The sequence below is a fragment of the Phyllostomus hastatus genome, unplaced genomic scaffold (assembly GCF_019186645.2).
Source record: "Phyllostomus hastatus isolate PE091 unplaced genomic scaffold, TTU_PhHast_1.1 phas_contig_1021, whole genome shotgun sequence".
In the NCBI taxonomy this organism is placed as follows: Eukaryota; Metazoa; Chordata; class Mammalia; order Chiroptera; family Phyllostomidae; genus Phyllostomus; species Phyllostomus hastatus.
In genome coordinates, this window is record NW_025333505.1 from 431,347 (window position 1) to 444,709 (window position 13,363).

General features: G+C 48.7%; 1 protein-coding gene across 4 annotated transcripts; it reads left to right on the plus strand.

Moving 5' to 3' along the window:
• Positions 1 to 1,398: 1,398 nt before the first annotated feature.
• On the plus strand, positions 1,399 to 12,472 carry ZNF786 (zinc finger protein 786). Of its 4 annotated transcripts, none has more exons than XM_045833510.1 (4): positions 1,399 to 1,457; positions 5,568 to 5,694; positions 8,196 to 8,348; positions 9,147 to 12,472. In XM_045833510.1, the coding sequence occupies exons 1-4, from the start codon at positions 1,440 to 1,442 to the stop codon at positions 11,315 to 11,317; spliced, it is 2,469 nt and encodes an 822-aa protein (XP_045689466.1). In that variant the 5' UTR covers positions 1,399 to 1,439; the 3' UTR covers positions 11,318 to 12,472. The 4 variants fall into 4 exon arrangements, with proteins under 4 accessions (XP_045689466.1, XP_045689471.1, XP_045689485.1 ...); XM_045833515.1 differs by lacking the exon at positions 1,399 to 1,457 and adding an exon at positions 1,732 to 1,868; XM_045833529.1 differs by lacking the exons at positions 1,399 to 1,457; positions 5,568 to 5,694 and adding an exon at positions 8,941 to 9,055 and having other exon boundaries at positions 8,225 to 8,348.
• Positions 12,473 to 13,363: the final 891 nt, after the last annotated feature.

Here is a 13,363-nt window from a genome sequence, read left to right on the forward strand (position 1 = left end):
CCCTCCTCAGAGGTAGTGAGTGAGAGTCTTCCCAGGTGCTCTTGTGCAAACTGAAGTTTCAGGACATTTGATCTAGTGAGTGGAGAGGCTGGAGGGAGGAAACTGTTCTTGTAACAGAGACTGGAAGTTACGTGGAAAAAATATAGCATTTACATTGTCAGAATTATGGGCAGCTTTTAGTTTTAAAATTTGCTTTATTTTTTATATATCTGTAATTTTTATTTTTTAAAGATTTTATTTATTTGTTTTTAGATGGGAAGGGAGGGTGAAAGAGGGAAACATCAATGTGTGGTTGCCTCTCACATCCCCCCTACTGGGGACCTGGCCTGCAACCCAGTCATGTGCCCTGACTGGGAATCGAACCAGTGACCCTTTGATTCACAGGCTGGTACTCAATCCACTTAGCCACACCAACCAGAGCTATGTATATCTGTAATTTTGCAAAGATTTTATTTATTTTTAAAAAGGGGAAGGGTGGGAGAGAAACATTAATGCCAATTGGTTGCCTCTTGTATATGCCTCAACAGGGGTGCTGAACCCCTAACCTAGGCATGTGTCCTGACTGGGAATCAAACCCCTGACCTTTAGCTTTGTGGGGTGATGCCCAACCAGCTGAGCCACTGTGGTCGGAGCTATATGGAATTTTTGAAAAGAAGATGTTTCAGGCAGGAATAGCAATTACAAATGCCCAGGCAGTGCAACCACAATGACTGTTCAGAGTGAAAGTGAATTTGAGATCTATTTCACGTTTAGGTTGTAAGACCACTACTTGGATTTTATAGACTATGACTCACACTCCTCATTTAAGTCCGGTCTGCAAGACTTTCTGAGGATAACCACTGACCTTCCTCGTCCTCACTGGGACAATTCTGAGGGGTGGCCTGCACACTCAAGAATGCCCCTCTGTGTGGATTCCCAACTGTCCACACAGGGGACCTGCCTGTTAATGCCCCTTGATTCTCTCACCTCCCTCGCAATCTAAAGCTGGGGTCACCTCGCAGATGACTGGGGTCGGCTTTGGGAGGAACTAAACCCTCGCGCTGCTTCTGTCTCCATCTCAGTGAAGTGTCCCCGTCCCTGTCCCTTCTCCATCCATTTCCACCTGACTCTGCATTGCCGCCTCGGTCTCCGTCCCCCTCCAGCTCTTTCAACTAGCCTCTGTCTCTCTCTGCCACCCCTGAGCCCCCAAGAGAGTGCGAGTGTCCTGTTTCCGACAGGTGGCCGCTATCCTGGCAGCGGGACTGGGGCTCTGGCGCAGGTACTCGCAGCTCAAGCAGCATTCGCTCCTCCCGGCCGCGGGGGGCGCTGTGGGGACGGGGCGTTGCCCGGCCGCGAGTCCCAGCATGCACTGGGGCGGGGCCTGCGCGTCGGGGCGGAGCGGGAGGCGGTGGGCGGGTCTGTGGCACGGCCGTGGGGGCCGGGCGGAACCACGGAGAACCATGGCCGCACCGGCTCCGGTAAGAGGGGTCCCTCGAGGGGACGCCCAGGTGCAGGGCGGGCCAGCGGCGGACAGATGGGGCGCTGCCTGGGGTCGCGCTAGACTCGGGTTGTGGGGTCCGACCCTGGACGGAGCTGGTGGCCGCCGCTCGTGGCACTCGTCCGTGGCCAAACACCTGAACGAAGCCGAGCGTGGGCTTGGCCGAGCCTGGGCCGGGGGCTCCCGGGCGCGCGGGGGGCGGGGGGGGCCGACAAGGAAAAGGCCGGAAGGAGGAGTGGGGCCGGCGACGTGTGTTGAATTCAGAGCGACTGTTTTGAAAGATTTAAGATTCTGCGCGGTTGAAGCGATGTTTGGCAGCGGCTGAAGTGCCAGCGTTCAGCCGCTAACGTGTCCAAGTTTGTGTTGAGTGTACCAAGGAAGGATGGTGATGGTACGTTGGAGGGGGTAGAAGAGGACATAAAAACTGGGGTACATGTTATTTCATTAGCGTTTTGTCGAAACCGAGTTTTACAGGGAGTGGCCATTATTTTTATTATGTTTTCCTATATAAACTTTATGTTGAGCGTTTTTGCTCATTCCTAAACAAATTCATGAGATCGTTCATTTTAAAATACTGTTTATCACAACAAAAGACATAATTCCTTGGATTAAATATAGAAAATGCAGTGCATTTATAGAGGAAATGATAGATAAACGGGAGCTATACTGCTTTTCCCATTTGGTGGGGCGGGGGAACACATTGAGTTGATCACTACTGTATGCCATTTAAAAATTACGTTCTATGTATATTAAAAGTCCAAACATAAAAAAGTGAAACTTTAGCCTTTTGGAAGAAAATGTAGAATAACCTCAGTGTAGAAAAAGATTTCATAAAACACAGAAATCCACTCCACATGCCTCATTTAACCTAAGAAAAGATTGATATATTTACATCGAAGTAAAAAAAATTATGTCTAGTATAAAACAGCATAAATAAAGTTAAAAGATTTAGACACACTCGGAAAAAGCATTTGCAACCTAATGTAGTTAACACTCAATGTACAAATTATATAAAGAAATCCTAGAAATGAAAAGACAGGTGACCTAGTAAAAATACAGACAAAGGATATGAAAAGGCAATTCACAGAAAACAGTGAGTGGGCAATGGTTAAAAGAATGGTTGAAAATTGTGACATTCACACAATGGAACCCTATAGAAAATTACAATAAATCTGTTCTCTATCAAAATGGACATCTCAAAATATTGAATGGAAAATCCAAGTTGCAGTATAATTATTTTTGTATAAAAGACAAAGCAGTGGTATATATTATTTATAGATATGTGTGCACATTAAAAATTAAAAACATGGACTGAAGAGTTACACATCCATCATACTGTTCGCTTCTCGGAAAGGAGGAAGCCAGGACTGAGCCCGAGAACAAGATTGAAGAGGGGACCAAGAGGACTTGAGCTTCATCTGTCATAAACAATGAAAGCTTTTTGAACATTTTTGAAAAACGTTTATTTTAAAGTAAGGAATTGGCCCTGACTGGTGTGGCTCAGTGTGCTGAGCGCTGGACTATAAAGCAAAGGGTCGCCCTAGTTTGATTCCCAGCCAGGGCACGTGCCTGGGTTGTGGGCCAGGTCCCCAGTTGGAGGTGTGTGGGAGGCAACCACACACTGACATTTTCCTCTCTTCCTCTCTTCCCCTCTCTCTAAAAATAAAGAAATAAAGTCTTTTTTTAAAAGTTGTAAACAAAAAATGAAGGAATTGCCCTGGCTGTTGTGGATTAGTGGGTTGAGCACCGGCCTGCAGACCGAAAGGTTGCCGTTTCTATTCCCAGTCAGAGCATCTGCCTGGGTTTCGAGCCAGCTCCCCAGTTTGGGGCTTGAGAGAGTCAGTTGATTGATGTTCCTCTCACACATCATGTTTTCCTTCCTGTCTTTCTCCCTCCCTTCCCCTCTCTCTCAAAATAAATTAAAAAAAATTTTTTTTAAAGTAAGGAATTTGCAGAGAAGAGGAGAATAAGTATATTTAACTGAGATTAAAACACACATTTGATTCTGCTGCAATACATCATGCAATTCTAAAGATCACAGAGCCAGGCAAAATCATGCAGTAAAAACCATAGCTGAGGGGAGAAGTGGTGTAGGGCACACAACGCTCAAAACTTCTGTCAGTGCAGGCCCTGCCTGGGTGTCTCGCTCAGCTGGAGCGTCCCGGGTTCGGTTCCCAGTCAGGGCACATGCAGCAAGCAACCAGTGGACACACGAATGGGTGCAGCAATGAATTGATTATTTTTCTGCCTCTAAAATCAATAATTTAAAAAAAAGTTTGTCAGCTACATGTTAAAAAGAAAAGATAGGAACCTTGGCCAGGCAGCATAATGTTGTTCCATTATGGGTTCGATCCCCAGTCAGGGCACATACAAGAATTAACCAATGAATGCATCAATAAGTGGAACAACAGATTGACATTTCTCTCTCTCATCCGTCCTTCCCCTCTCCAAAATAAATTAAAAATTTTTTTAAAGACCAAAAAAAAAAAAGGACAGGAACTTAATAAAAACAGCAGTTTTATGCATGTTAAATGATTAAGAAATAATATTTTTAGACCTACCTGACATTTGCTGTGGAAGTGGGTGTAAGAAGGAGTGGGGTTTGTGAGTTATGGGGAAGTCGTGGAAGGAAGATTATCTGAAATCAGCAAGTCACCACACCAGGTGTGGAAGGTGGGGCTCGTCACACAGGGTCAGACAGGTACTTCAAGGTGTTCACGTGTGCATTTTGATTATTCCTACTCAGTTCTTACAGTAGCAACTAAAACTCTAAAATTGCTAGGAATGAGCCTATCAATAATTCTATAATACCTATATGAAGAAAACTATAAATTTTATTAAAGCACATGAAATATCTAGATAAATGAAAGAGCATGTTTCTGGGAGGGAAGATCCCATATTTTAGAGATCAAGCTCTCCCAAAATTAATCCATATACTCAGTGTATTCCTATCAAGATCCCAATAGAATTTGTGTAAACTATGGCAAACTATGTTTTCTATTTATATAGAAGAGAAAATGGACAAGAGAAGTCAAGACAATTCCCTGTAAAAAATGATGGAGGTGGTGGAAGATGGCTCCGCCCTTTTAAATAGCAAAATATTCACTAAAACTAAGAAAGAGTGCAGTTTTGGAGCAAGAATAGGCAGATTTGCCAGTGGAACAAAAATGTGCCCAAATATAAATGGAAAACTAGTTTATAAAAAATGGTCCCAAATCAATGGTGAAAAAACAGACTATTCAATATATTTTATGTCTGTTGAATATCATTTTGGAAAAAGAATTATGTCCCTCTCTGTTATGAGAAATGAGTTTCATACAGGAAAAGTTCTCGTTCTGATAAAGCTGTAAAAACGTTATGTAGAATTCAGAAGAATATCATTTATAATTCTAGAATAGACCCAGGCTTCCAAATCCGGACACTAAATCCTGAAGCTGCAAAAGAGGTTCTAACAAGTCTGATAATACAAGGAAAAAGCAGTTAGAATATTTGTATAAACTTTTGATGTGGGAAAGGAAAGAAAAAGCTGGAAACACTATAGAGAAGACTTAGATTTTGAACTAAGTGAAAGGGTCAGAATAGCAGAAGATAAAGTCAAATTACAGTTGATACACTGGGAGAAAACATTTGCTACTCAGTTATTAACCCTAATATAAGATTATGAGAGCAAAGGGTATGAACAGGTATGCACAAAGATATGTAGACCCCCCCCCCCAAAAAGTATGAACAGGATGCTAAGCCTCACAGATTAATGCATAGTGAAACAGTGAAATACAAATTTTTTACCCATCACATTGGCAAAAAAAAAAACAACAGTAAGTCTTCAGGACATCCTGTGCTGGCAGAGGTGCGGTGATGTGTTTCATCTCATCAGCAAAGGCTAACGTGCTAGATCCTTTTTGGAACGTGGAAGAGGTTGTGGTTAACAACAGCACCATGTGCCTGGAGCAGAGGAGGAGTCGCTCCCCAGGGAGAAGCTGCCAAACAGGCAAAAAACGGTGTCAACTCCCCAAATCTAAAGGATGGGAAGGAGCTGGAGTCACTTGGAAGCAGTCATGACTGTGTGTGTGTGTTATGCATGTAATTTCAGCTACCTCTGACCTTTGAGGATATTGCCATTTACTTCTCGGAGCAAGAATGGCAGAACCTCGAGGCCTGGCAGAAGGAGCTTTACAAGCATGTGATGAGAACCAATTATGAGGTCCTGGCTTCTCTAGGTAAGCAGTGTTGGACTTGGTGGGTGAGTCTGCACCTGGGTCCTGGAACAGGGCCAGTCACTGGATGTTCCTACCTGTCAGGTAGCCAGAATTCTCAGAGATCAACTCCGCAAGGCACTTTCACCCGGTGTTCGTCTGTTAATACTCCCGTCAGCGCTGCCACTCCTTACGCAAGGGTAGACACCGTTACGTGAGAATACTGGAGACAGCATGGAATGTGAGGTGGGCGGGGGTGACAGAGAAGTACATTCCAGGGCACTCAGTCACTGCACGCTCTCAGGTTCCAGGACTGTCCACATAGGCGCATGCCTGGTAGCTCATACCCACGAAGCGCCTGGATCCTTCAACCTCGGGTGTCTGAGTCTGTCAGCTTTTCCGGCGGTGTCCACGTGCCTCCAAAAAGCTCCTGTTCCTTTCCCCGCAGTGAGATTTGGCCCCGCTGTCCCCTGAGCTGTCTCTGCGCGGTTGTGGGTATGGGTGTTCTTTTTAGTCTTGCTGCTGACAGGGTCTTTTGTGTTTCTTTTTATTATCAATTAAAAAATTTAAAAAACATGCCTTTCAGAAAAGCATCAACTGATAAAACTCTCTTACCTCATGCTTACCCCTCACTCAGTTCATTCCCCAAAGGCAACCACTTTTAACCATTTCTAGTCTAGTCCTTACTGTGGTTGCCTCCCATCCGCGTTAATTGTCATGCTTACAGTTCTCTTCTTTGATGTTTCATGTTTATGCTGCATTAATGAACTCATCATTCTGAAAAATGGGGCATTATCTCACTTATGCTATCATTCTTCTGTCTCCTTTTTCCCTTTCTCCCCTGATTTTGATAGTTTTTTTTTTCATGCCTTTATAACTTGAACAATGAATGAACTTCCAGATTATGGGCCTTCGACTTTACATCACGTGGCTCGGCTCCTTGAGTGTGGGAAGATGAGGAAGTTAGTTCTCCTATACCTCCTTCCCCCTCTCCTGCCAGTTGTACTGTTTCCTTTATGTTGCAAGTTTTCTAATATTTATATTTTGTTTCGTTACCATAATTTTTCCAGGTTCTATCTGTAGAGTATTTCTGAATCCTATCATCTGAGACATTACATTACTGTGTTTTCGTTATTACTGAAGAACCAGTGATTGAGTCTAAGAGAAATAAATATAATCTTAGGTCATTAACCACGTGCCACTCAGAAAGCACACCCTAAGCATCACAGTCAAGTGGGCGTGCCGTGGCACGTCCTCGTGGTTGTGTCTGCGCTTCCTCGGTGGCTCACCAGGCTGAGCGTCTTCTTTTCTCTTCTTTGGAGAAATGTCTGCTCAAATACTTCGCCCACTTTTGCACTGGGCTCTTCGTCCTTTTAGTGTCGAATTAGACGTGTCCTCTATCTGTTCGGGCATCCTGGGCCCTTATCAGACACATGATTTGCAGCTGTCCTCTCCATTCTGTGGGTTTCCTGGTGTCCTTTGCAGCACAGCAGCTTTCGGCTTTCATGAGGTCTGGTTGGTGTGTTCTTTTACTGCTTGAGCTCTGGGTGCCAGATCAAAGAAACCGATGCCTAATCCGGAGCCGCCACAGGTTCACCCCCATGTTTTCTTCTAGGAGTGTTATCGTTTCAGCACTCACACTTGGGTCTTTGACCTGTTTTGAGTTAGTTGTTCTGTATGGCGTGGGGTGGGAACCCACTTTTACATGGTTATCCGCTTGGCCCAACACCGTTTGTTGAAAAGACTACTTTTCCCCTATTGAATTCTCCTGGCATCTTTTTGGAAAATCAGTCTGCCATAAATGTTAGTTTATTTCTGGATTCTAAATTCTATATTTTCTCAGTCTGTGTGTCTGTCCTTATGTCACTATCACACTGCTTTGATTCCTGTTGCTTTTAGGATCCGTTTGTCAATTTCTATCCCACTCCTGGCCCCCCTTCCCACCAAACAAAAAGCAGATTGGATTTGGGGACTGTTGTCATTTTAACAATACCAACTCTTCCAGTTTATGAACATAGGGTATCTTTCCATTTATTTAGGACTTTAAATTTTTTTCAACAATATTTTACCGTTTATATTGTACAGGTCTTGCATTTTTTTATTAAATTTATCTCCAAGTATTTTACTTTTTTGGATGTTATGTAAATGAATATTGTTTTGTTTATTTTTGGGAAAACACTTTTATTTATTTAAAACTAGTTTTTAAAGATTTTATTTATTTTTAGACAGAATGGAAGGAAGGGAGAAGGAAAGAGAGAGAGAGAACAGCAATGTGTGGTTGCATCTCACAAGTCTTGCCTGCAACCCAGGCATGTACCCTGACTGGGAATCGAACCAGCAACCCTTTGGGGTTTGCAGGCCAGTGCTCAATCCACTGAGCCACACTAGCCAGGGCTGTAATCTGTTCTTTGACATCTCTTCTCATACATGGTCCTGAGTTAATTTTAAGAAATATAAAAACAACTCAGTGTGCCTTAAATGTCACCCTCGAGGAAACCAAGTTCCCGTTTGGCCTCTCTGTGCAGATGGCGGGCTTCCCAAACCAGAGCTGATTTCCTGCATTGAACGGGGGACGGAGCTCTTCAGGGAGTCGGGAGAGCCACGGGGATCAGGAGACGTAACTCGCAGCCCCGCAGATCCGCGTTTTGGCCCGGTTGTTGAGGGATGGCAGTTCCAGGGTAAGTATGAAGAAATCAGCCCTGCCCTTAATTAAGACGTCCCATTCAGGCTTCTCAGTTCTAAATCTCCGAGCTTGTCTCCTGCTTCAGCTGGGCTAAGGCTTGCCCTGGGCTGTGTTCTAGAGGAAGGAGGTTATGTACAGTGGGTAGGGGCGTGGGTCCCAGAAGGAGAGAGTGATGAGAGGGGACCAGAGACGAGGCCTTGCTGCCCGGCTTAGGGGCCGCTCGTGGGTCACACGGAGCCTCGGATCAGTCAGGGCCAGCCAGGAACACCGCTGCCGTCCCTCCGAGGCTCCAGGGTGCCTGCTCATCGCAGCAGGGTGAGCCTGCCGGTCCTGGGGTCTGGCAGTGGGGGATGCTCGCAGAGCAGGTGCAGCACGCCAGGCCCGCGCTGAGCACTCTGCACGTGTGAACCCGTGTAATTCGCCCGCAGTCTCACCGCCCCATTTCTACAGACGGGCCTGAGGCCCAGAGAGATCAGCTTGACGGGCGCTGCCGTGGACACCTGGGTTCCAACCCAGGCAGTCGGCTCCAGAGCCCCGGCCCACACCTGTGACCTGTCTCTCCCTCCTCTCTGTATTATTCTAAGAAGGTCTGTTCGGCTGAGCGTCAGCAGACCCTCACCAAATTCCTGGCCATGGAAGAGAGCCATCGGAAATGCACCCCGAGTGCAGCTCAGCGGAAACCAGGTTCCTGGGCCACCACAGGTCACTGTTACGGGTCCCGCTACTGGTGACGGGAGGCACTTAGTCATGCTGTAGATAGGAATTCTGACTGGATTTTTGGTTCCAATTTCAGGAAGCCAGCAGACTGGGAGTTCCGGAGAACCTGGACGCCATTTTCGGGTAGCATCTTGTGAGAGCCCCTGTTCCTCTGAACCCTTATCGGGAAATAGCAAAGATGTTTCCTTCAGGCCTGACCAAGGTGCCGACCTCGTGAAGCCAGGCGGACTTGATCCACGGGCTCTGCTCCCAGCAGTCCACCACTCCAGGGAGCTCCCGCAAAGAGAGAGAATCCCGAACCCCAGAGCTCGGGCTCCCCCAGACTCCCAGGAAGCACCCTCCAGGGAGGGCACCCAGCCCCCGCGGCCCGTCTGCAGGGAGAGCTTTTGGAAGAAGAACCCCTCAGAGAAGCCCCGCAGGAGCCACTCCAGGGACCAGCCACGTGGGGCCTGGGAGAAGCTGGGCAGACAAGCCGATCCGCAGCATCAGTGGAGCGCCCCTCGGGGACAGAGGCGCTCCCGCTGTCACGAGTGTGGGAGGAGCTTCCGCCTGAAGCAGGACTTGCTGAGACACCTGCCCGCACACGCCGGGAAGAGCCCGTTGCCGAGTCCTGACTGTACCGTGTGCTTCCACCACAGGCGGGCCCTTCTCGGCCCCCACCTCGCGCACCAGGGGCAGAGGCCGTCCCAGTGCCCCAGCTGTGACAAGAGCTTCCTCCCGAACAGCAGCGCCCAGGCCCCCCAGGACCAGCGCCGCAGGGCAGAGCCCGGCTCCCACCAAGAGGGCGCCGGGGCCTTCGAGCCCAGCAGTGGTCACTCAGGAGAGAGGCCAGGCTCCTGTCCAGCTCGTGAGGAGCACTGCCACCTGGCGGGGAGCATGGAGGTTGTCCTCCAGCGCTGCCCTGCCAGGGAGAGGCCATTCTCTTGCACAGAGTGCAGTAAGTGCTTCTCTACCAGGGCCACGCTCGCTAGCCACGTCCGGGTGCACACGGGAGAGAAGCCCTTCCCGTGCCTGGAGTGCGACAAGAGCTTCCGCCGGAGTGGCCTGCTGAAGGCCCACCAGCGTGTGCACAGTGGGGAGAGACCCTTCTCCTGCAGGAAGTGTGGCAAGGGCTTCAGCAAGCAGTGTAAACTCGCCGAGCACACCCGGGTGCACAGCGGGGAGAAGCCGTTCTGGTGTGGCGAGTGTGGCCGGGACTTCCGCCAGCGGGGACAGCTGCTGCGGCACCAGCGGCTGCACAGCGACGAGAAGCCCTTCCAGTGCCCGGAGTGCGAGCGCAGCTTCCGTCTGAGGAGCATGCTGAGAGCCCACCGCCTGCGGCACAGCGGGGAGAGGCCGTTCTCCTGCGGCCAGTGCGACAAGAGCTTCCGCCTGAAGGGCATCCTGAAGGCCCACCAGCGCACCCACAGCGCGGAGAGGCCCTTCTCCTGCGCGGAGTGCGGCAAGGGCTTCACCCACCAGTGCAAGCTCCGGGAGCACCTGCGCGTGCACAGCGGGGAGCGGCCCTTCCAGTGCCCCCAGTGCGACAAGAGCTTCCGCCTGAAGGGCATCCTGAAGGCCCACCAGCACACCCACAGCGCCGAGAGGCCCTTCTCCTGCGCGGAGTGCGGCAAGGGCTTCACCAGGCAGTCCAAGCTCACCGAGCACCTGCGCGTGCACAGCGGGGAGCGGCCCTTCCAGTGCCCCGACTGCGACAGGAGTTTCCGCCTCAAGGGGCAGCTGCTGAGTCACCGGCGCCTGCACACAGGAGAGAGGCCCTTCCAGTGCCCCGAGTGCGGCAAGAGCTACCGCGTGAAGGCGGACATGAAGGCCCACCAGCTGCTGCACAGTGGGCAGCTGCCGTTCTCCTGTGAGTGCGGCAAGGGCTTTGCGAAGCAGTCAAAACTCGTGGAGCACATCCGGACACACACGGGGGAGAAGCCCTTTCAGTGTCCCAAGTGCGACAAGAGTTTCCGCTTGAAGGCCCAGCTGCTCAGCCACCAAGGCCTGCACACAGGGGAGAGACCTTTCCACTGCCCCGAGTGCGACAAAAACTTCCGGGAACGGGGACACATGCTGAGGCACCAGCGCATTCACAGGCCCGAGAGGCCCTTCGCCTGTGGCGACTGCGGGAAGGGCTTCATCTATAAGTCTAAGCTTGCCGAGCACGCCCGAGTGCACACGAAATCCTGTCGGGCCCCGAGTGGGCCCGACATCCAGAAGCGGCTCAGCCAGCTGTTCGCGATGATCGAGGCCGACTGGAGCTGAGCCGCCGGAGCCGTCAGCGGGTGGGTGGAGAGGGCCTGGGGGTCGCCGTGGCCAAGCCACTGCGGCACAGGTTTCAGGAACAGGGGCCCTTGTCTGAGCCAGAGTGGAACACAAGTTAGGAGTGTGAGAAACCACAGAGGGGCTTTCTTTTCAAAATCATCCCAGTTGTATTTCCTACCTGTTGACAAAAAGACCCATTTGTTCTTCCTGCCGTCTTACGTGGTGATTTCCCCCCAAAGGCTTAGCTAGCTCCGGAATCTGGAGCTCAGATTTAAACCGGAGATCCCTCCAGCGCCGGCTGCTGCCTGTCAGCTCCCCTTCTGTCTTCTCACTCACAGTGCGGTCCTAAACTGGGGGTGAAGTCCAGCGCATTTGGTTGCAGGCCTAACAGGACATTAGATTTGGTGTAGATTGATTTATTTGAAAACTGATGATGATAAAAGGAGTTCTCCAAAGTATAGTTTATGTGAGTGCTGAAGTTTCCACAGCAGATTCCACAGTGACCATAACTAGTTCCCCCAAGAAAAAGCTGCTAATTTAACAAAGTTTTGCCTAATCTGAGTTGAAGAAACATAAAACTGAAGGTGCCGAGAAGTGTGGGACTAGAATTTAGAGGAGTTTGGGAGAGGAGGTGTCGATTTGGGAGTTCTGGGACAGAGATGCCCCTTGAAGCTGAGGGAGTGGACGAGGTCCCCATCCATGGACGGAGCGACTGAGCAGACGACTAAAGTCCAAGTTCAGATGAAATAGCAGGCCACAACAGCCTAGTGTAGAGCGTTTTCGAGCAAATGTTGTAAGTAAACACGGTACCAGTAGAAATCCAACAAAAGGCTGCGTTTGGTACATTAGGTGAGGGCTCTGTGAGCACAGAGTGTTTATGCTACAGGGAGAGGGTTGGATTTCACGGAGAATGCTGACTTTGAGAGAGTTCACATTTCGTGTCACAGAATGGCTGCCCTGGAATTCTGAGGAACTCAGTCAAGTGCAATAGACATTACTGTGAAACAATATATCACAGATGATTTTCTGTGGAACACTAGCTTCAAATATATATATAATATCCACTGTTGCCCAGTGGACTGAGCGCCGGCCTGTGAACCAAAGGGTTGCTGGTTTGATTCCCTCCCAGTCAGGGCACATGCCTGGGTTGCTGGCCAGGTCCCCAGTTGGGGGCTGTGAGAAGCAACCACCCATGGATGTTTCTCTCCCTCTCTGTCTCCCTCCCTTCCCCTCTCCTCTCTCTAAAAATAAACAAAATAAAAAATTTTTTTTAAATATTCAGAATATTTGGAGAAAGCACTGTTATTATAAATAAGAACATAATTTTATGAAAAAGGAAGCATCTAGAGATAAAAGTAAGTTCTAAGAAGATAAAAGAAAAAAGTAATTGCTAAAATAAAACACCTTATACTGGGATTAAAGAAATCTCTCAGGATACAGAACCCAGTATCCAGCAGGTAGAAGATAAGGAAGGAAATGGAAGAAACTGAATTGTACAAATACTAGCCTTTTGCCCATTTTTCTGTAGAATTTTTGGTCCTTTTATTTCAGTTTGTAAAAATTATATAAATCATAAGTGCACATACGGTGTAAACGTAGGGAAAGAGTTGGGAGAAAGGTGTTAGGCAAATCAAGGGGAAAAAGTACACCAAAAAAATTGCTTTAGGAATTTAGAACTATAGGGGCAGAAAAATTTTTTCCCACTCTAGTGTTACATGTGAGGGTGTAGGTGTAGCAGCTGCAGGACAAGAAGCCGCTCCCAGAAGGAGATAAAGGAGTTACAATCCATTCCCCGAACAGTACACATTCCTGTTGACCAGGGGCCAGCCTTCCTAGGGAGTGGTGGGAGAGCCACGTATTGACACCGCGATAACAAATTTTACTAACCAACCCTGACCCAGCATTAGTTTAACTTTTCTGTTTGCCTCCTTTACGGCCCACCCCACCCCTCCCAAGTTCCTCATAGATGCTGGGGGAGTTGCCCTGACCCAAGGTAGACTAAATCTTGCCTGAAACAGTGAAAACCCACCGTCGTAAGCGGGTGGG